The sequence below is a fragment of the Aotus nancymaae genome, unplaced genomic scaffold, assembly GCF_030222135.1.
Source record: "Aotus nancymaae isolate 86718 unplaced genomic scaffold, 86718_ANA_hifiasm-v0.15.2.pri h1tg000014l, whole genome shotgun sequence".
Taxonomy (NCBI): Eukaryota; Metazoa; Chordata; class Mammalia; order Primates; family Aotidae; genus Aotus; species Aotus nancymaae.
The window spans coordinates 49,203,845-49,227,460 of NW_026988425.1; the positions used below are offsets into that span (position 1 = coordinate 49,203,845).

General features: G+C 39.6%; 1 protein-coding gene across 3 annotated transcripts in view; it reads right to left on the reverse strand.

The window, feature by feature from the left end:
- Positions 1-321: 321 nt before the first annotated feature.
- CDC20B (cell division cycle 20B) overlaps positions 322-23,616 on the reverse strand; it is a 111,176-nt gene continuing 87,881 nt past the window's right edge. For 2 of the 3 annotated variants that reach the window (XM_064375978.1, XM_064375976.1), the window contains exon 12: positions 322-583. In XM_064375978.1, the coding sequence (XP_064232048.1) occupies positions 564-583 (20 nt within the window). In that variant the 3' untranslated portion in view covers positions 322-563. Of the gene's footprint in view, positions 1,173-23,616 lie in introns of all 3 variants that reach the window. The other variant, XM_064375975.1, reaches the window with a different exon arrangement.

The following is a 23,616-nucleotide window of genomic DNA, read 5'->3' on the forward strand; positions in this document are numbered from 1 at the left end:
AGCAATACTCAGGCAGGCTGTACTGAATCAATGGCAGGCACTGCACACTTCCCTTTGGGTTGTGCTGGAAATGAATCTCCTCTCCAAAATACGTGGTTGTTAAAAATTACTCTCTTTATCTGGGTAGCTAAAATAGTCAAATGCATAGAATTTAAGAGTAGAATAGTGGTTGCCAGGGGCCAGAGGGAAGGACAAATGGGGATTTACTAATCAACAAGCATAAAATTTCAGTCAAGCAAAATGAATAAGCTCCAAAGATCTGCTGTACAACATGTACCTGTAATCAACAATAATGTTGATACAAAAAATATGCTTAACCTGTTAAGACAGTACATCTCAACTTCAGTGTTTTTACCACAATAGGATTTTTAAAATAAAAAAATTACTCTCCTTATCCAGCCCAAAGCACATTTCAGTCAACAGTTTGTCAATTCCAGGTTCCCCCAGGCATTGCCACACTCATATCCCAAAAAAGAAAGAACTGCTGCACTTCTCTCAACAAATTAGTGGTCCATTTGGGTCTGTCAGCAATTTGAAGTTCCAGAAACAGTTTGCCATTATGTTTATTTATGTTTCTGTTGCTCTGAAAATGAAAAAGATAGAAAAAAAGAGTGAGAAAGTAAGAAGATAAAGATAATAAGGCTGGCAGAAATGCCTTAAACTAAAGTTCCATACTAAATCTTATCACAAATGAGAGGCCCACGTATGAGGGATGTAGGTCTGAAATTGATGGGCTTTGGCCAGAACAGCATGTTCCTCTGACAGGCCACAGAAGCAATAGCTATAATTGCAGGGAAGATTTGGCCCTCCAAAGTCATCCAACATTGCTTTTGGGAATTCTCTTGGACTGGCTGTCCTCCTATTGTGGACAGTTTGAAGACCCTTTGGCCCTAAGCAGGACCACAAACTCAGCTCCTATTTGATTTGCTTTACTGCCCATGCTTTAGGGGAGGGAGAAGGGGAAATAACAACAGGACCTAGAGAAAGTTTTCCCAGTACTATAGGCTATACCTCTAACTTATGATGATAGTCATGTAATATCTGTTGAGTGTCCAAGTCATTTAGAAGATTCAAGAGAAAGAAAAAATCTAGTGTACTTATGCATATTTTGTCTTGGTATGTTCTTTCTTCCTGCTTCGTGTTCCAAGATTTCTTCTTTTATCATTTTCTTTCTGTTTAGAGAACTGCCTTTAGCCATTCTTTTAGGGTCCATCTGCTGACAACAAACTCTCTTAGTTCTCCTTCATCTGAAAATGTCCTGATTTCCTCTTTATTCTTGAAAGAAAGATTTGCTGGATATAGGATTCTGAGCTGACAGTTTTTTCTTTCAGCACTTGAAAAATATTGTACACTTCCATCTGGCCTCCATGATTTCTGAAGAAAATCATCTGTAATTTGAATTATCTCTCCCCTAAAAGTAAAGTATTATTTCCCTCATATGGCTTTCAAGCTATCCCTTTGCCTTGATTTTAGAAGTTTGACTATGATGTATCTTAGTGTGGGTTCCTCTGGGTTTATCCTGTTTGGGAATTTCTCAACTTCTTGAATTTGTAGGTTTACATCTCTTACCAAATTCGGGGAGTTTTCAGCTATTATTTCTTTGAGTACTTCTTCAGGCCCACCCTCCTCCTTCACTCCTTTTGAAATTCTAATGATACAAATATTAGGTATTTTGGTTCCTGAGGCTCTGTTTATATTTTCCCATCTATTTCTCTCTGCTGTTCAGATCATAAAATTTCTGTTCTATTTTCCAGTTCACTCATTCCTCCTCTGTTCCCTCCCTTCTTCTAGTAAGCCCATCATTGAGATATTTATTTACTGTATTTTCCAGTTTAAAATCTTTCATTTGGTTCTTCTTTATATCTTCTATTTATTTGCCGAGACTTTCTACTTATTAATTTGTTTTAAGCATTTTGTAAGTGCTTGAAGAATTTTATGATGGCTGATTTAAAATTTTTGTCAGATAATTCTAATACCCATCATCTCAGTTTTGACAGTTTTGTCTTTTTTCATTCAGTTTGAGCTCTTCCTAGTTTTGGTTTAATTAGTTATTTTGGATTGAAACCTGGATATTTTGGGTACAGGTGGTATTTTAGTCCATTTTCATACTGCTATGGAGAAACACCCAAGACTGGGTAATTAATAAAGAAAAAGAGGTTTAATGGTCTCAGTTTAACCTGGCTGGGAAGCCTCACAATCATGCCGGAAGGCAAAGGAGGAGCAAAGACATGTCTTGCATGGCGGCAGGCAAGAGAGCATGTGCAGCAAAACTATCCTTTATTAAACCATCAGATCTTGTGAGACTTATTCACTATCATAAGAACAGTACAGGAAAAACCCATCCCTATGATTCAATTACTTCCCACTGGGTCCCTCCTATGACACATGGGGATAATGGGAGCTACAATTCAAGATGAGATTCAGGTGGGGACATAGCCAAACTATATCAGGTGAATTTCTCAAGATTTCATTTGGTTCCCACTCATAATTGAGACATGAGTACAGGACATATTTCATAATCCTTTTAATTCAATGATAAGGAAAAAAACAGTATAAGCACAATAATAAATGGTAAGTAGAGATCTCATTATGGTGGGACAACAGGGAGTGGTGGGGACTGTGGCAACTGGAAGGTAATTCCTCTGTTTAAAGGTGGCAGCTGCTACTTACTTCCTCCTGGTTGTTGATGAAGGAGATTATAAGTCTAATGTTGTCAGATATTCTTACCTTTCAGGAGAAGGTAGACATCCAGATTTTTATATGCAATTTCTGTATTTTAAAATGATGAAAACTAATTTAAATTATTTAAAACAATGTATTGGTACACACCATGAAGACCAAACTAAACACAACAGTGATCAGAATACACTCTATGTGTAGCCAGTCAACAACCTCTGCTTTAGAAAAATATATTTTCCTAAGCAAAGATTTAGTGCTTGAAATTCATTTTCTGTTTTAGAGAAAGATATATGGTCTCATATGACTTGCTCACAGGAAACCACCAGTCAAGATATGAATCCTCATAATAGCTGGAACTGGACCAATCTAGAGAAAGCTTAGTACTTTTTTTTTACTTGTGGAATTATTTAAGAATAAATTATCTAGCTTTGGCAAAATGAATGGATGAAGGACTCATAAACTAATAGGAGTGCTCTTTGGGGGCCTAAAGGTAAGACCACCCACAATGGGTAGGGGATGGAGTTTTCCCTGAAAGGAGTGTACATTCCCACTGTCAACTATCCCGGGAATGAAAGAGCCCATAAAAACAAATGAGACATCGGAGAATGAGCCCTAGTCAGAGAATATGGAAATGTTGCAAACTGACCTAAGCCAATGTGTGCATTTCACATACATCAGGTTCTAATTGGTAAAAATCTGCAGCCTCTAGTTTCGAGGTGAGTGGGAGCTGCATGTCTTCTTCCCTAGAACTTCCTACCAGACACAATTCTGCCACATCTTCTTCAGCAAGCAGGAACAAAAATATTCAATGTGTCTGGGAGGCTCAGAAAATCTCTATCTATCCTTCAGAAATTCGAGCAAGCCCATTTCATAAAATATTCCCTCTTAGGCAAATACAACGAAATTTTTGACAGCAGTATTAGGACAAACTCCTGCCATTAAGTAGTACAGTGTAAGACCACACAGTTTTAGCCTGCAGTTCTTTCTCGAAGGTATTAGACTCTCCTGATTCTGATATGCCATTCATTCAAGGGTTACCTAACCTTTCTAACCAGTCATATTACAATCATATGCCACATAGACAATGTTGTCGTTAAGGCCAGACTGCATATACAACAGTGGTGCCGTAAGATTACACGGTAGTACCATACTTTTACTGTACTTTTCTATGTTTAGATACACAAATACTTACTGTGTTACAATTACCTACAGTAACATGCTCTACAGGTTTGTCGTCTAAAAGCAATAGGATATACAATGTAGCTTTGGGGTGTAGTAGAACATACCATCTTAGTTTGTGTAAGTACACCTGTGATAGTCACACAATGACAAAATTGCCTAAGAATGCATTTCTCGGAATGTATCTTCATGGTTAAGCAATGCATGACTGTATTTTGACATGACTCATTTCATCAATGAAAATGTATTCCCATTATCCTTTCTGCTACCTAACCAGTACATAGATACAGAGTTACATAATGATCTTGAAGCAGCTCTGAGTGGTGAAAACTCGTCATTAGAGTCCTTCAAAATCTAACTCCCTCTTGAGTGTGAATGATCCATAACCAGAATGTGGATGAATGTTAACACAAACATGCATACACACATACATGTGTACATAAACACACACACATATTGACACACATAGATATACAATATTGCACACATACATACATGTATCTACATGCATGTATGCACTCACACACACACAAAAAATACACTCATGCATCACACGGCTTCTAGAGCCTACTTTTGAATCCAGATGCACCCTTTAGTCAATGTTTGGCCTTAAATCAGTTACCTACCCTTTCTGTATTCCAGTTTCATCCTCTGTAAAATTGGTATGATAACAGTACCTGTCTTACAGAATTGTCATAAGGCTTAAATGAGTTAATATATGTAATGCTTTATACAGTAAATTCTATAGAAGCATAAACTGTGGTTATTATTATTAATGTTAATATTGTTAGTGATTGATTTTAAAGTAAATGAATGATAATAGAGAACTCCTTCCTCTCTGTTGAGGTTGAGTGGGTGCCACAGGTTGCAGAGAACCTGATACTGAGGAGTAGAAATAAGTTTGTGGGGAGGGACACATTGGCTCTTCTCCAGAACAGTAGGCTGGGTCTGAGAAGGGACCAAGGTAGAGGCTCCTGGGCCTGTGGGCCTCAAGGGAAGCCACATCCAGTAGCCAGTTGATAGTTACTCTTCATAATATAATTCCCTTTGTTTACCCCTGAGTTATTAAAAGATACTACACAGGTGAACAGTTCTATAGATAATTTAAGAGAAAGGATATGTATACACTTGCACTAGATAAATGAAAGGGGCAGCATTAGCTGAGGAGTTGGCAAGTGGGGAGGGAAAGGAGGGGCATCTGGAGCTATAGACACAGTGGCCTGTGGCTGAGCAGAGAGAGGCAGTCCACATCTACGTGACTGCAAAGGCACAGATGCAGTGGGAACTGATGAGGCAACATCTACCAGACCATCCCCTAGAACAGCTGGATAGGGGAGGACCTTAAAAAGTGGGAGTGGGGTCCTGCTCTCAATGAGTGGGAACATTTACGCAGCAGCAGATTTTGAGTTTACCTGCTAATGTAATCCCCTTTATATACTCAAATAAGTGAGACTTAAGGGCTATTTGGTTCACACCCATTACATAAACAAGTAATCTTAGTCCACAGGTGATAATAGTAATAACAGCCAGTAAATAACAGAGCTGGCATTTGCACCTAGTTGGACTGACCTCAGAATCTATGTTGTATTTACTAAGAGAGAGGGGAAGTTCTGGGAAAAAAAAATGCATGGGGCCAGGGGCGGTGGCTCACACCTGTAATACCAGCACTTTGGGAGGCTGAGGGGGGCAGATCACCTGAGATCAGGAGTTTGAGACCAGCCTGACCAACATGGAGAAATCCTGACTCTACTAAAAATACAAAATTAGCCAGGTGTGGTGGTGCATGCCTGTAATCCCAGCTACTTGGGAGGCTGAGGCAAGACAATCATTTGAACCCGGGAGGCAGAGGTTGTGGTGAGCCCAGCTCACACGATTGCACTCCAACCTGGGCAACAAGAGTGAAACTCCATCAAAAAAAAAAAAAAAATCCATGGATGACTAGGCAGATTTAGTTAGACTCTATGAACAGTATGAGAGGAAACTTTAGAAAGTGGACACTAATGATGCTACCTAAAAAGAAGACACAAGAAGCCTGAAATTGGAGACCAGGAAGATTAGGAGAGACAGAAAGACAGAAATGCAGAAATGTTTCTAGCCAGGGAGTGAATAGCCAACCAATCCAGACAGAGCTAAGTCTGTTATTATCACAGAATGAGGCCATATATGTTGCTTCAAAAACGATGATAGTCTATTAGGCAGCATCCATTGAAGGCAGGCAAAGTTTATGACATCAGAGGAAAAACAGAGAAAATAAAAAAGCACACTGTACAGATGCTACCAGTAGAGGGTGTCCAGGTTCTTGGCATTTTGAACAAAGAATTGGAAAAAACTCACAAAGCAATGAAAGAAAAGCACAGATTTCTTGAAATGAAATTACACTCCACAGAGTTGGAGTGGGCTTCAGCAAGTGGCTCACAAGCACTGGTTACAGAATTTTCTGGGGTTTAAATGCCCTCTAGAGGTTTCCCATTGGTTACTCGATGTACACCCTATATAAATGAAGTAGTGACCCACAATCAGTCTGATTGTTTGCAAAAAGTGACCAATCAGAGGCTGAAGTGAAATTACAAAGTTATACTCCTATGCAGATGAAGACTTGACAGTGACCAGCCGGATTGGTTGCAAGAGGGGACCAATCAGAAGTACTTTCACTGTTTCATCTGCACACAGAAAAGGGGCACGGGGGTTGCAAACGGAGTAGCCTCTGGTCCTTTTGTTACTTGGGCATGGAAAGCTGAGGTTTTCTTTTTTTATATGTACTTTAAGTTCTGGGGTACATGTGCAGAATGTGCAGGTTTGTTACATAGGTATGCACGTGCCTTGGTGGTTTGCTGCAACTATCACCCCGTCATCTACATTAGGTATTTCTTCTAATGTTATCCCTCCCCTAATTCCCCACCCCCTAACAGGCCCTGGTGTGTGATGTTCCCCTCCCTGTGTCCATGTGTTCTCACTGTTCAACTTCCACTTCTGAGTGAGAACATGTGGTACTTGGTTTTCTGTTCTTGTGTTAGTTTGTTGAGAATGATGGTTTCCAGCTTCATCCATGTCCCTGCAAAAGACACGAACTCATCCTTTATTATGACTACATAGTATTCCATGATGTATATGTGCCATGTTTTCTTTATCCAGTCTATCATTGATGGGCATTTGAGTTGGTTCCAAGTCTTTGCTATTGTAAACAGTGCCGCAATGTTTAGACTACCAATAACACTAAAAACTCAAAAACAACCTCTTGCCCACATACTTTTCATGTTCCACATAAATCCCGACTGAAGAGATGCAGAGTATACAACTTATGGTGAGTCCTGTTCTCACATAAACAGAAGTAACTTGAATAGGATCGTTAAACTATCTTCCTTCCAGACACTAATGAAAGTAACATTTGGGAATAAGAACTCAAAAGAATTGTCTATCACAAGAAAACTAAAAACATTGCCTGGTCTGAGGGCATAGATTTGACTGGGTGAGATTTCCTGAAATTTTGCAATGAGATCTATTGGCAGAAAAAGGAAAAGGAAAGAAATATTTGTCTACAAACAGATGGAGAAACATTCCATGTTCATGGTTAGGAAGAATTAATATCGTGAAAATGGCCATACTGCCCAAAGTAATTTACAGATTCAACGCTATCCCCATCAAGCTACCAATGACCTTCTTCACAGAACTGGAAAAAACCACCTTAAACTTCATATGGAACCAAAAGAGAGCCCGCATAGCCAAGTCAATTCTAAGCAAAAAGAACAAAGCAGGAGGCATCACACTACCGGACTTCAAACTCTACTACAAGGCTACGGTAATCAAAACAGCATGGTACTGGTACCAAAACAGAGATATAGACCAATGGAACAGAACAGAGGCGTCGGAGGCGACACAACATATCTACAACCACCCAATCTTTGACAAACCTGATAAAAACAAGCAATGGGGAAAGGATTCCCTGTTCAATAAGTGGTGTTGGGAAAACTGGCTAACCATATGCAGAAAGCAGAAACTCGACCCCTTCCTGACACCTTACACTAAAATTGACTCCAGATGGATTAAAGACTTAAACATAAGGCCTAACACCATAAAAACACTAGAAGGAAACCTAGGCAAAACCATTCAGGACATAGGCGTAGGCAAGGACTTTATGACCAAAACACCAAAAGCATTGGCAACAAAAGCCAAAATAGACAAATGGGACCTAATCAAACTCCACAGCTTCTGCACGGCAAAAGAAACAGTCAATAGAGTGAATCGGCAACCAACAGAATGGGAAAAAATTTTTGCAGCCTACCCATCTGACAAAGGGCTGATACCCAGAATTTACAACGAGCTAAAAAAGATTTACAAGAAAAAAACAAACAAGCCCATTCAAAAATGGACGAAGGATATGAACAGATACTTTACAAAAGAAGACATACAAGAGGCCAACAAACATATGAAAAAATGCTCATCATCACTGGTCATTAGAGAAATGCAAATCAAAACTACATTGAGATACCATCTCACGCCAGTTAGAATGGCGATCATTAAAAAATCTGGAGACAACAGATGCTGGAGAGGATGTGGAGAAATAGGAACACTTTTACACTGTTGGTGGGAGTGTAAATTAGTTCAACCACTGTGGAAAACAGTGTGGCGATTCCTCAAGGACCTAGAAATAGAAATTCCATTTGACCCAGCAATCCCATTACTGGGCATATATCCAAAGGATTATAAATTGTTCTACTATAAGGACACATGCACACGAATGTTCATTGCAGCACAGTTTACAATAGCAAAGACCTGGAACCAACCCAAATGCCCATCGATGATAGACTGGACAGGAAAAATGTGGCACATATACACCATGGAATATTATGCAGCCATTAAAAATGAGGAGTTCGCGTCCTTTGTAGGGACATGGATGAACCTGGAAACCATCATTCTCAGCAAACTGACACAAGAACACAAAACCAAACACCACATGTTCTCACTCATAGGAGGGTGTTGAACAAGGAGAAGGAGAACACATGGACACAGGGAGGGGAGCACTATACACGGGGGTCTGTTGCGGGGGAGTGGGGGGACAGCGGGGGGGGAGTTGGGGAGGGATAGCATGGGGAGAAATGCCAGATATGGGTGAGGGGGAGGGAGGCAGCAAATCACACTGCCATGAATGCACCTTTGCAACAACCTTGCATGTTTTTCACATGTACCCCAAAACCTAAAATGCAATAAAAAAAAACAAATAAATAAAAAAATTAAAAAAAAAAAAAGAAAGAAATATTTGTCTACATTTGTAAAGCTCAGAGAGTAGAACTTCAAACCCTATTTACCTTTTAATATTAAGCACAGCTGTAAATAATACTATACCCAGAAGCAAGCAGGAAGCCATCTTTCCACAGTAAGGTGCGTATGAACCAGAAACATGCATGTAATTTGACGCATCTGGGAAGGACATGGGTTGTACTCTAAGGATAACAGAGACATTACATTTTCAAATGTCATATATAGCAGGATGATCAAAGCCTTGAAATGCTCAAGGAAACTCATTTCTATTATAATATGTAAATAGCTTCACCAGGAAAACATACATAAAATACCTCCACAGAAAATAAAACCAGTTTACATAAATGTATAGTCAGTTCCGAAGCTTATTTTCATATAAACATAATTTTAATATATATGTAGTCTTTTTTAAATTTAGCATTCTTTAATAAACTCTTTACCATATAACAAAAAAGTACACATAGTCGTCATGATCACAACCACTGCAGTGGGTTGGGTCCCTCCAAAAAGCAGGTGCTAAGACATGGATATGAGTACAAATAGCTCTTTTAGGAGGTAGTCCCAAGAAATACTTGCAGAAAACTGGGAAAATGAGGAAGCCAGTGAAGGATACATTACTGAGTAAGTTACCACTGTGAGTCACCAGGGCTCAATCCCCACTGGGGACCCCTGGGAGACAGTGTGGAACACACCTTAGAGCTAACCCAACCAAAGAGTGAAGCAGCTGGGGTACTTATTCACTAACGCTCATTGGTGAATGATTGAGGGATGCTTCCAGAGGGTGTTAATCCCCAGCACTTTAAGGCTGCCCTGCTAAGTGGCTCAGAGGACTTCTGCACTTAGAGAAAGCTCCTTGGCAAAGATTTGCAGGTGCTTACAGTTGGAAGCTACTGGATAGCAAGCATATGAATGGGAAGTCCTGAGATTGTGTGGTCAGGGCACAAGAGAATCAGGTGAAATAACCATATAATATTTCATCATATTACTATACTACTGTTTTTCTATTTGCTTTGAGAACAGATTTTAATTGTCCAAGTTTTAGAAGGAAGTCAGCATAACACTCATGTGAAATTTAGAATAGGTACCTAAGACATATATTAAATTATTTTATAATCAACATTGTAGAAAGATGAATGCATTGTTTTTGTTCAAAAGTTGTTCATTCACTTTATACCCATAATAAAAAGAAAGAAAGTAACAAGTATTGAGGAAGATGTAGAGAAATCGGAACCCTTAAACATTGCTGAATGGGAATGTAAAATGATGTGGCCACTATGGAAAACAGTATGGTAGTTCAGCAAAACAATTTCAATTGAATTAGTACATGATCCAGCAATTCGCCCCCCTCCTGGGTATATACTCAAGGGAATTAAAAGTAGAGACTTAAACAGATAGATATTTGTGCTCCTCTGCTAAGAGGAGCTTTATGCAGAGTAAACAAAAGATTCAAGCAACCCAAATGTCCATCAATGCATGAATGGATAAAGTGTGATATGTACATACAATGGAATATTATTCACCCATGAAAAGGAAATATGACATAGTCTATTACATAGGTGAGCGTTGAGGATATTATGCTAAGTGAAATAAGCCAGTCTCAAAAGAACAAATACTATCTGTATGATTCTACTTATATGAGGTAACTACTTCTTTGAGGTACCTCGAATTTATAGAGACAGAAAGAAGAAGGGTAGTTGCCAGGGGCTGAGAGAGAGGGGAATGGAGAGTCATTGTTTAATGGGTACAGAGTTTCAATTTTGGAAGATGAAAAAAGGCTCTGGAGACGGATGGTAGCAATGGTTGCCCAACAATGTGAATGGACTTAATGCCATTAAACAGTACACTTAAAAATGGTTAAAATGGTGAATTCCACGTTATATATATCTTCCTTTAATAAAAAGAATTCCACAAAAAATTTAAAAATAAAAATAAGTGGATGAACTATTACAGGCCACAACATGAAGTTTTTTAAGCAAAAAAGAGATGTACATTAATTTCCTCAATATCTACCATGCTGTACATATTTAGCTTTTTGAAATAGCAACTAGAGCCTGCGAAAATAGCAATTGCCATTCTGGGACTCTCTGATGTTCTTGCCGTCCTTACTCTAAATTCATTCACACCCAAAGTCTTCCACATGCTAGGATAAAGCCAGCATTCAATTCAAAAATACAACAGTTTGACCTGAGCTCTTCCTCCAAGATACAGTTCACTTGCAGTTGTGTGTTTCCAGTGTTGGTGAAGAGGAGCCAGGAGCTTTCAACCTCCAGAAAGAGTTGGTAGCACGGGTTGGCCAGTGGTGTCTGTGTTGAGAGCTAGTTCACCTGACCTCTTCAGAATGATTGTCAAAATCTGTTCAGGAAGCCCTCAAGGAAGGCAGTTTTCAGGCTGATCTATTGCCCACCCCTTCTCCGCCCCAGAGTATGTTAGTTCAGTGTCTTTCTCAGAACAGGAACTCAGTAAATATCTCACGAATGAATGAATAAATAATTAAACCAATGAATCAATGAATGAATAAATGAAATTCTACAAGAAGAAAAGTCCAGCAAGCCTGGAAAAAGCTGTGTCACTATTAGTTAATCAAATGCCCCTGCAGAAGTCAGTCATGCTCTGGTCACCCGTCACTGAAGGAAATAGATGCCACACTGGGAGGACATGTCATCATAATCAAACCCCTGCCCAGTGAAACACTAGGCAGGCAATAAGCCCCATAGAGCCCTCTCTTTCTACACTCCCATCCCTGTGCCTCACAGTGCTTTCCAAAGTGGGAGCCAGAGGATAGACCACAAACTTCCCAGCTGTTCCCTGGAGCCCTATCGTCCAAGAAGGAAAAGGAGCTATGAGGAGGAGGCTGGGATTGCAAGGCTTGGGATCCCCACACATATGCACACTGAGTCAGATCAGCTCTGACTTCATCTATTTGATATTTTAGTTTTCCACAGAAGATTCAAAGAGGGGGGCAGGTTTCCCCTCTAAAAGAAAAGATATGTGAAAAACACTGGCCTAGCCACATGTTACATGACTACAATCTCCCAGAGGGCAAGAGACTGGAAATGTACCACCATCCCCTAATACCTGGTACAATGCCATGAACTTGATTGGGAAGTGTCTTGGGGTATCAGGCAAGAAGTGTCAATTACCTGGGTCCTAGTGCCAGCTCTAATATAAACCAGTTGGGCAAGCTACATGATAAATGTTGTTCCATCTTTACTCTTTAAAATAGTGCCGCCCTCGAGATTTTTCTACACTAACAGCTCCTCATGAACTACCTCATTCATGATTTTATCAGCTTAGTTGAAATGTTTTATTTTAGCCAAAGACATCTGAATTGAGCCTTCACTTCCACATTTGGTCAGCATTCTGCACACGTGCACCTGTACACGCTCTCACCCTCTCCATTTCTCAACACCACGCCCCACATTCCACCGCACCCCACATCCCACCATACCCCACATTCACCGCACCCCACATCCCATCCTGCTGCCCAGGGCACCCTGGGACTCCACTGCATCCCTCTCTAGATGCCAATTAAAAAAATAAATAGTTCTCACTATACATTTACCCTTAAATATCTTCCTTGAAAAGTACTTACATCTTATTTAATAAAGTAGACTGGTGGACAAAGCAAAAACTATAACCCAAATTGCCAAGAAACCCCAGAAATCCCAATAATTAGCTCTATTCTATTCTCCCACAGTATAAGATATGGTTTTTATCCTCTGAATATTTATTTATTGTAGTAGGATGTGGTGTATCTAATTCAAATAGGTAGGGAGCTACCACTCCGCCCAACAGCTGTGCTTTCAAGTGGCTCAGTACATAACCACAAACACTGTGGCTGTATTGCTCTCTGTGAACACTATAAAAAGTCAAATATGCCTATGCTTTTCCAAGTTCACTCGGACCAAAAAAAAAATCACCTATCCCATAGACTATCAATAAAACAGCCCCAAATAGTCCAAATAAATACATAATAAACATTTAAAATACTCTGGGCTGAATTTCTTTTTACATTGTAATTCACTGTAATTAGTAAAATCCTGTTAGAATATTAATATGGGATATCTGGTGAACTGGTCAAGTTTAATAATCTCTCTACATATGAATGGCAAGAATTTATTAATATATTATAAGGTCACTCTCCTGTCAAAGGTATAATTAATATAGACAGCACAAGTAAACCACCAAGGACTCAGTTTTTTAACATCCAAAAGTATACAGAATAATGTAGAAACCTTTCCATATCTATCAGCCCCTATCACCAGTTAATTCACCAATTCAGAAAGTAACTCCCAGTTCCAGACCATTAGTAGGTACTTCATAGGTATTTTAAATGGAATAAATAAATATGTCATGTTCTAGAACTTTAGGTAGGAAGGTAAGTTTGTCCAAATAGTTCAGATTAATGAAACAAAGACTCAGACTGCAAATGTAGGCCTAGGCTAACAACAACAAAAAAAAAGTGCAAAGCCTTTCATTCCTTCACTAGGGATAAAATGTTCACTCTATTCATCATCTCATCAAATAAGCTTCGGTCTCCTTGCCTGTTTTCTAATTGGGATTCTAATTACATGACTATTAATTTGATATTGTCCCACAGCTCTTGGATAGTCTGCTCTGAGTTTATTTTTGCTTGTTTTGTCTTGGTTTTCACTTTTTTTTTTTCGTTTGTGTTTCAGTTGGAGCAATTTCTACTGACTTGTCTTCAAATACCCTAGTTCTTCAGCAGAGTCACATCTAGTACTAAGAATAACAAAATTAATAGTTTTCACTGTGTTTTTCATCTCCAGCATTTCCATTTGGTCCCTTTTTATAATCTCCATCTCTCTGCCAGTACCCTTAATATGTTCATGCATGCTATCCCCCTTTTCCACTGGATACTTTACTATATTAATCATTACTACTTAAATTTTCTTTCTGATAATTCTAACATCAGAGTCATATCTGAGCCTGATTTTGTTGACTGCTTTGTCTCTTGACTGTGTTCTGTTCTTCTGTGTCTCTCTGTGTGTCTCATAATTTGTAGGTTAATAGTCACTGAGGTACATAGTTTCATATCTGGATATGTAAACAACCTTTTCTAAGCCTCTACTGTGAGCAGTTCTGTGGAACGATGAAGTGAAGTCCTGATTGAGTGAATGTAAGGGAGAACTGGAATAGAGGGATTGGAGTCAGTGAGCACAGACAGCTCTTTTGAAGTATTTTGCTATTTAGAGCACAGACATGGGGAAGTAACTGGAAAAATTGAGGCTAAGGGAGGCTATTTTTAAAGTGAGAGGAATAATAGCATATTTGATGCTAGTGATACTGATTCTGTAGAAAGGGAAATTTGACTGAGGTATGTTTTAAAAAAGGAAGAATTGCTGGTATAATGTTCTTAAGTAAGTGAGGGGGATGGGTCCTGTGCAAAGTGGGGGAGCAGGTCCCGGATGGGGGTACGGAGAGTCTTTCTACAGTTATAGACGGGAAGTGGAGTGTGCAAGCCCAGACGTGGTAGGTGGGTGGATGTGGTGGAGAGAGTCTGTAAAACTCCCATTCTGATTACTTCAATTTCCTCAATGCATAGGGAGCAAGGTCATCAGTCCAAAGTAAGAATGTGGAGTGGGTATTGCAGGTTTGTGGAGAGATAAGAAAGTATGAAATAGTCATTTAGGAGAACAGGGAAAATGAAAAAACTAAGGAAATGTAATATTGATTGCCAAGAAGCATTCAAGGCCCATTTGAGGTTTGTGGCCATTGATTAAGATAAGGCCAATGAGTTGTGTGATTTTTCTTAGATGCCTATGATGAATTACAAGTGGAGAGTTTATTTTAACTAGGGTGGTAGTTTTGCCATGCAAACACAACCAAGTGATAAAGGGACACTGGAGTTGAAAGTGTACACACCACAGTGATTGAAAATAAGTGATTATGTACAAAAATTAGCCAGGCATAGTGGCAGGTGCCTGTAATCACAGCTACTTGGGAGGCTGAGGCAGAAGAGTCACTTGAACCCAGGAGGTGGTAGTTGCCGTGAGTCAAGATCATACCACTGCACTGCAGCCTGGGCAACAGAGAAAGACTCCATCTCAAAATAAATAAATAAGAAAATAAGTGATTATGGAATTCAAGCTTGGTGAGTGGGGGGAAGTTAAAACATGAAAAGATCAAGGAAGTGTGAAAAGGTGGTAGGGTCAAAAAATTGGAGTTCCTGTAGAGTTGAAGGATTTGTACTTCAGGGTACTGGAGAGATGGCTGAAATGGAGAGTACGAAGGAGATGCCCTTAATGCTGACGACAGGCCTAAGGAATGACCACGCCAGGTGGAGGCAAGTAGGAGATGAGTAAAGTAGTGTGAAGGACAAACTATTGAGGTGAAAGAGAGAGTTTAAGGAATCAAAAGACCAGGATGCTGCAAGGATATTGAAATCACCAATTATTAAGACAAAAATAGTGATAGGAAAAGTAACAATAAGCTAGGGTTTAAATTATCAAGAAATGAGAGGGTTCCTCAAAAAGCTAAGCATAGAATTACCATTATGACCCAGCAATTACACTCTTAGGAACACACCCAAGGAAACCTAAAGCCAGGACTAGAACAGACTCTTGTACAGCATAATTCTCAATAGCCCAAAGGTGGAAACAACCCAAATGCCCATCAACAGATGAGTGGATAAACAATGGAATATTACCCAGTCATAGGAAAGGATGAAGTTTTGATTCATGCTACAATGTGAATAAACTTTAAAGACATTGTGCTAAGTGAAATAAGCCAGATCAAAGGGCAAATATTGTATGATTCCAGTTACATAAAATGCCTAGAATAGGCAAATCCATGGAAACAGAAAGTAGATTAGAAGTTACCAGGGGCTAGAGAGAGAGGGGAATAGGGAGTTGTTGCTTAATGATTACAGAGTTTCTGTTTAAGGTGACAAAAAAGTTTTAGAAATACACAGTAGTGGTTGTTGCACAACATTGTGAATATGATTGATGCCACTGAATTATACAATTGAAAATGGTTAAAATGGCAAAGTTTGCTATATATACGTACAGTAATTTTTCAAATTAATAATGTAATATACCCCAAATCATTGAACTATACATTTTAAATAGTAAAGTCTATGATATGGAAATTATATCTCAATAAAATGGTTAATAAAAAAGCAATGAAATGAAGGGACTGTGCAAGTGATCACAAGAGGCACAGAACAGTGAGAGGCAGTGAGTGGCCTAGTGGGGTGACATGAGATGCAGACCTTCCATCGGGCTGGGGAGCAGGGGTAGGCAGGATGGTCTAGCAGCTTCGTTACCCAGAAAACCCATCACATAGAAATGTCTGGCCCTAGGCCACATCTAACTAACCAAATTGCAACCAGAAAGATTTGGTGGGAACCCCATAAAAGTCTGTTCTCATGACAAAGTTCACTCTAAGTCCACAGGTCAGAAAATCAAGCAAGTTGCAATTACCTTTCTCCCACCTGCCCCACTACAGGGAAATCCTGTTCCTACATTTTTCCTTCACCAGATGCAGTGGGTAGGGCTACCCCTATCCTGCACCATGAGGCAGGAGAAGTGGAGAAGCCCATTGCCAGCCCCACACTCTAATCCAGCCCACTATTCCCCGGCCCCACCCCAAAATCCCTCCTGTCTCTTTGTGGAAACTCATTATCACTGAATAAATTTTAACCCCTCTTATCTGTTCCTTCCCTTCCATCCCCACAGCCTCTGTTAATTCAGACCTGTGCTATAATTTCCTAACTAATCATCCTGCTCTAGCCTCACTGCCTCCTCCATCTCCATCACTGGAAGCTTTCAGCCTCCCCCATTAATATGAGTTTCTGTAATCTCCTCCCAAAAAACACTCCCATCCTTAGTAAGCATTCACTCTAAGTTACAATTGGGTATTGCTATGAAAACACTGCTCCAAGATAATCTCCAAATTACTCCCTTCCAACAGATTGCTGCTCCTTATTTAAACCTCTTAGATACAGACATTCCAGAGCTGCCACTGCCTCCACATTGGTGCCAGGGTGATCTCTCTAACGAAGACAGAATCCTGTGCCTGCTTAAAACTCTTCACTGGTTCCCCATTGTCCTGTGAGAGTTTATCTACCTTATTTACCATGGTGCTGAAAGTTCTCAATAATGCTCCTCTCTCTCTAACCTCATCTCTTACTTCTTCCACACTTAGGCTCCTGAAACACTGAGCTAGGTATAGTTTCCAGGTCCTATATATAATCCAGGGCCTGAGGCCTAGATTTATCTATTCATCCAGCATGGTACCAGCACATAGGAAGCACCTGAGCAAACACATGCTGAGTGAATACACTTATTGAAATCATATTCTATATCAATCCCATACGTTAGGAAAATTATTCTACATCAGCTTTAAGTGCCCAAGAAGTGGCATATTTATCTTATTTTGATAAGGCAACATTGACTTTTCATGCCTTTTGCAGTTTCTGGAACACAACAGACCATCATTAAAAACTGAGTGAGTGGCTAAATGGATGGATAGATGGATGGATGGATGTATAAATAGATGGATAGATGGATGGATGGATGCATGGATGGATGGATGCATGGATGGATGCATGGATGATGCATGGGTGGACACATGGATGGATGGATGCATGGGTGGATGCATGGGTGGACGCATGAACAGAGAGCTGTGAGAGAAGGTAAGTAACATTAGGAGAACTCCCCCTCTCAATGGTGAGTTCTTGAGTACAGAGAACATGTCTTAATTCTTTGCATTTTCAATGCTCAAAACACAGTCTAACACAAAAAGTTTTTAACAAATATGGGAAGAATAAATGAATGTGCAATTACATGAATTATATATATATATATTATTTCTATTGTAAACCTTGGTTTAACAGATACAGTGTTTGATTAACTATCTTATGTGAAATCATGTTTCAGATACAAAAAGTCCAAATATAGAAATTTCTACTAATTAGAAAAGAGTTTCAATCATTAAAGGAAATTTTCACATCTGAAACAACATGTAAAAATTGCAACTGCTAATGTTACCTATCTTTAGGGGTACCAATATTCTAAAAATGACAAAATAAAGTATATTGTAGATCATATGTAGGAAAAAATTTCATCATCAATATTTCTTAAAAACAAAGTTCTGTTATTTTATTAATAACATTTGTCCTTTAACATACATTCATTGTAAAATGTTAACGCTATAGAACTATAATTAAATAAAAGGAAGAAAATAAACAATCACCCATAATCACCGACCAGAGATAACTCTTGTTAACATTTATTTAGTATTACAATAAATGTAATATATATATTATTAACTCTTGTTAATATTTATTTAGTATTACAATATGTCCTAGCATGGACACAGGGAAGGGAAAAAAATACACAGGGGCCCGTCAGAGGGGGGAAGGGGAGAAAGAGCACCAGGATAAATAGCTAATGCATGCCGGGCTTAATACCTAGGTGATGGGCTGATAGGTGCAGCAAACCACCATGTCATACATTTACCTAGGTAACAAACCTGCACATCCTACACATTGCACATGTATCCCAGAACTTAAAATAATTTTTTAAAAGAACATAAATATGTTCTAGTATTCTTCTTCCTGTGTGTTTACATGTGCATGTATATAATATAAACAAAATGAGAATACTGTATAACCTGCTTTTTATTTAGCAATTGTTTCTGAAAAGCAGAGCCTGAAGAACAAGCTGAGATGCTACTATTTTATTAAGCACTATGATCCCAGAGAAGCAGGACAAAGGAGGAGAGAGGCAGGGAAGAAGTCTCTAGAGGGTGCACTGCCATGACGGCTGCCTCTGGTGTGAGGTGCAGCAGATCCCTGAACTCATGGAACCACCCTCTGAATTAAACTGCCATGTCTGAGTCTAGTCCACCCAGGCAGGCAAAGGAGAATGTTTACACTAGCTTCTGTGTCTCATTGGTCAGCTTTTACCCTGCAGGGTATGTACTGTCCCGTCTCCACTTCTGGATTATGTATAGGCATTAGGAAGACCTTTGGCATCTGACATTCCAGTGGCCATGAGGAAGCGAAGAGGTAGAATATAAGAGATACATTGTGAGGGCATAAGCTAAGGCAACATTGGGTGGTGTCTGTGTGAAGTTAGTTGTAGCCCATACAGCCCAGCTGGCTGCTGCAGTAACAGCTGGCAAGGATTAAGTGGCCTAAGAACAGAGGAGGCACAGGTCATCTGATGTATACTTAAAGATGCAGGATAAAGATTCATTAGTGCTCTCCCATTACAACTGGCCTCTATAATAAATTTGACATCTCAACTTTCATGAGAATAGTCCTGTCCTCACTTCTTCCCCACAGAGGTTAGGTTGGGGGTGGAGTCAGCATCCTCTCCAGGTTGGTGGCCAGCCACAATTTCTAAAAGAGCTTCAGACAAGAGAATTAATGAAAAAAAGCTACAGTTTCTTCTGCCACAGCCATTCCCATATTGAAATGTGTCATCTCCCTTCTCTGCCACCCATTCCAGAATTTTCTCAACTTTAGCCAGCAATTTGTTCTTGGTTTCTCTCCTGGCACAGTCACCTACACCTTCATCCCCGGGAAGCCCAAGCCCTTCATTGCCTTGCCTTTGTCAGGCCATGATTGCTGCAACTGCTCATTTACCCTTGTCCTTGGGCACAGAAAGTCCAGGCTATACCCAGTGAATCCTCTGGGTTCCATATACACTCCTCCCTGTTCACATTGTGTGGCAACACCCCTAGCTCTCTCCTGCTTTCCTCTTGGTAAACAGGGTCAATTATAATCACGCCATCCCAGTCTGTTCTTTGCTTTCTGCTCCACTGACATGAGGAACCTAAATTGGCCATGTTATTCCCATCTTCCAGTTGGATGGAGCTCTTACTGTCTTATTTGTCCTGGGGAGAAGCAGTTCCTCACCTTCCCCCATCCTGAACCAAGACCTCTGTACCCATCAGAACCTAGTATTACAAAAATGGAAAGGACAAATTGTACAAAAGGGTCACAGGGATCTTTGTAAGAGGGACCATTCCTTCTCCTTCACCCCTGCAGATTCACATATTCTGGTTTTGGGAGACACAGCACCATATGTTGGCCATTGCTTCAACATCTCAAACCACCAGAAGTTTTTTCTCAACTGCCACCTTTCCTGAGCCTCTGTTAGGTTATTCTGCCCTTCAATTAGGCTGGCTATTTTTGAATAATGGATTACATGGGACCCAATGGTCACTAGCCTTGGTTTCACTTCCTCTGGGATAAAATATGTCCTTTGGTCTAAAGCTATGCTGTGTAAATATCATGTCAATGGATCAATCAATGTATTGCTAGATGCACTGCTAGCAAGGAAGGTAAACCCACATCTGGAGTCGAAATCAATTATAAAAAATGAGGCCTGGTGTGGTGGCTCACATCTGTAATCCTAGCCCTTTGGGAGGCCAAGGCAGGAGGATCACTGTGGCCAGGAGTTGGAGACCAGACAGGGCAACATAGCAAGGCTCTATCTCTACAAAAAATAAAGTTTTAAAAAATTAGCTGGGCACAGTGACATGTGCCTGTAGTACAAGCTTACTCAGGAGGGTGAGGTGGGAGGATCGCTGGAGCCCAGGAGTTGGAGGCTGCAGTGAGTTATGATTACATCACTGGAGCCCAACCTGAGTTACAGAGCAAGACCCCATCTCTAAATATATATATAATTTTTAATTTTAGAAAAAAATAATTGTTGCTCTGTTAAGGTGTAATTGAAATGGTGCCATACTAAGAGCTGAGCATGAAGTCCCTGCTGCTGGCAAGGGGGCACTCAGCAGTGGTGGTAGCTGGATTGCTGTGGCAACAAGGAGCCCATACCACCAGGCCCCTTGGTCTGAGGCCAGGCTGTATAAATATCATTTCAATACAGCAATCGCTCTCTCAAAGCCTTTAGCCCTGCTACATGGCCACTTTGGTCATGGTTCATTGCATCAGCAAGGAGAGCCTGAATTATACCCCTGCTGTGAGTTTCTCTGTCCATACATTGGGCAGTGAAGTTTTAAGTTGTGTAAATAGAGAAGAGAGTGAGAAAGAGTGAAAGGGAGGTGTGAACAGTGGTTTGGAAGTCCTGGTGGGATCAAAGGATCAGTAGTTGAGGGTACTAAAGAGAGTGAGCTGGAAATAGGGATGGTAACAGAAGGATCCATGAAATCGAGATGAGGGAGGGGGTACAAATGCTGGAGCTATGAAGATCTGGGGTATGACCATAGGAGTGAGTGGCTGAGGGCGGTTGGAGCACCTTGGTCGCCAAGGCTAGCACCCTCATGATGCAACTGCACATGTATTCTCTCAGTTTGGGCTGGTACAAACCTGCCAGGTCCTGTGATTCCTTTGGCATATAAGCTACTTTCTTGCAGAGCAAAAACCATAGTTCTCCACTCAGGTTATGCTGAGATTTGACTCCAGTTGACAGTCTGGAGTCAATAAGGGTGGCAAGGGCAGAGACTTTCAAAAAGAAAACTCCTGTGGGGTGCCTTCTGCGGATGCGTTCACTGCATTGTCTCCCAGCCAAGGAATGTGTGCAGCCTCTGGGAGCTGGAAAGGGCAAGGAAATTGATTCTATTGATTCTCCCCAGAGCCCCAGGAAGGAACACAGCCTTGCCAAGTTCTTCATTTTAGCCCAGTGACACCCATGTCAGGTTCCTGACCTACTGAACTGCAAAATCATAAATCTGTATTGTTTTAAGCCACTAAGTTTGTGGTGATAAACAACAGCAGCCATAGAAAAGTAACACACATAACTAATTCCTTGTTTGGGGGCTTTTTGATTATTTTCAACTTTTTTCTCATTATGAACAACAATACAATGAAACTTCTTATAGCTTAATTCTTTCACATGTCCACAATTTTTCTTAGTTCATAGATATAACTTGTTGGGTCAAAGGCTCTGCAAAATTTAATAGCTCTTTATATGTATTGCCTTCCAGAAAGAGAAGAGCAGTCTGAAATACCATCAGCACATGAAAATTTCCAACAACAGAAAGTATTCTTTTGTTTTTTTAAAACTTTTAGTAATTTGACAGGCAAAAATAGTACCTAAGTGTTTTAAATTGCATTTTCATTACTGATAAGCCTGTACTATGTGTTTAAGCATTCTTCCACAGAGCAGGAACATAGCAGCCATTTAAATTTCCTCTTTTGTAAATTATTTCAAATCCTCTGTTCATTTTCTCTTCAGGTGTTCATCTTTTCTTACTGCTTTGTAAAAAGATCCATTTATGTCACACATATTGAAAATAGTTGCAATTTGATTTTAATATTTGATATTTTCAGAAATTTTAACTTTTTATAATCAAATTTATCAATCCTTTCCTTTATAATTTCTGCTTTTAATATCACATTTCAAACTACCTTTCTCATTTCTACATTCATATAAATATTTATCTGTATCTTTATTTATTGCTTTCATGGACAAATGTTGTGACTTAAGAATCTAACTTCAGTTTTTCCTCGATGCTTACAAGTCTCAATAAAGAATGCATCAAATGTCTGCCTTTCGCCACTATAATAGATTTGAAGATGATATTTCAAAACAAATTGATATAGACTTGAATCCTCAGCTTTTAAATAAATTCCTACTTGAAAGTGAAAAAGTTGTCAAAGAAGAGCAATTTTTTTTAACGTTTTAAATTATCAGTCTCACAACTTCACATTTACCTTGATGTATCAGACATCAAACTCCTCAGGAAATGATCTCACTTGTGAAACAAGTAACCACACCATAAACAAAATAGAGTCATATTTTCCAGTAATAAAACACCCAAATTTTCAGCAGCACAGCAGAGAAAGAAAAATCCCACATCCTTTGTGTCTCATTATACATTACTAGTGTCAATACTTGAAACTAAAAGGTCTCCAAATGTGGATCACAGAAGCCAGGAAAATTGCTTTACCCTTCTCTTTCCCTACTACCATCCTTCTCCTTCTAATTCCCAGAGATAACACAAGTTTTCATCTGCTCTGCAGTTTTGCTCATGAGAACATAGAGTTCTATATTGGCTTAAATAATGTTTCACATCATGTAAAAAGGATAAAGTAATCATAACTTAATTTCCAATCATTTTTAATGTTACTATTTGTCTTTCTAAAAGGAACACTGGCTTTTTAAAAAGAAAATATACCCTGTGTGTCTACAGCAAAAATAGGAAAGCATCGACTATATCTGGTGGCTCCCATAAATTTAGGCCAGATGTGCAGAGCAAAACCTTTAAGTGAAAAACTGACAAAGCCATTAAACCAGGATGTATAAATTACTCACTAACTGGACCTTCCAGTTATATAAATCCAAATGAATGGTCATGGTCCTCTATAAATCTTTAAATTTTTGGTTTCATGGCTGGGCATGGTGGCTCACGCTTGTAATCCCAGTAATTTGGGAGGCCCTGGAGGGTGGATCACTTGAAGTCAGTAGTTCAAGACCAGCATGGCTAACATGGTAAAACCCCATCTCTACTAAAAATACAAAAATTAGCCAGGCATGGTGGCACACACTGGTAATCCCATCT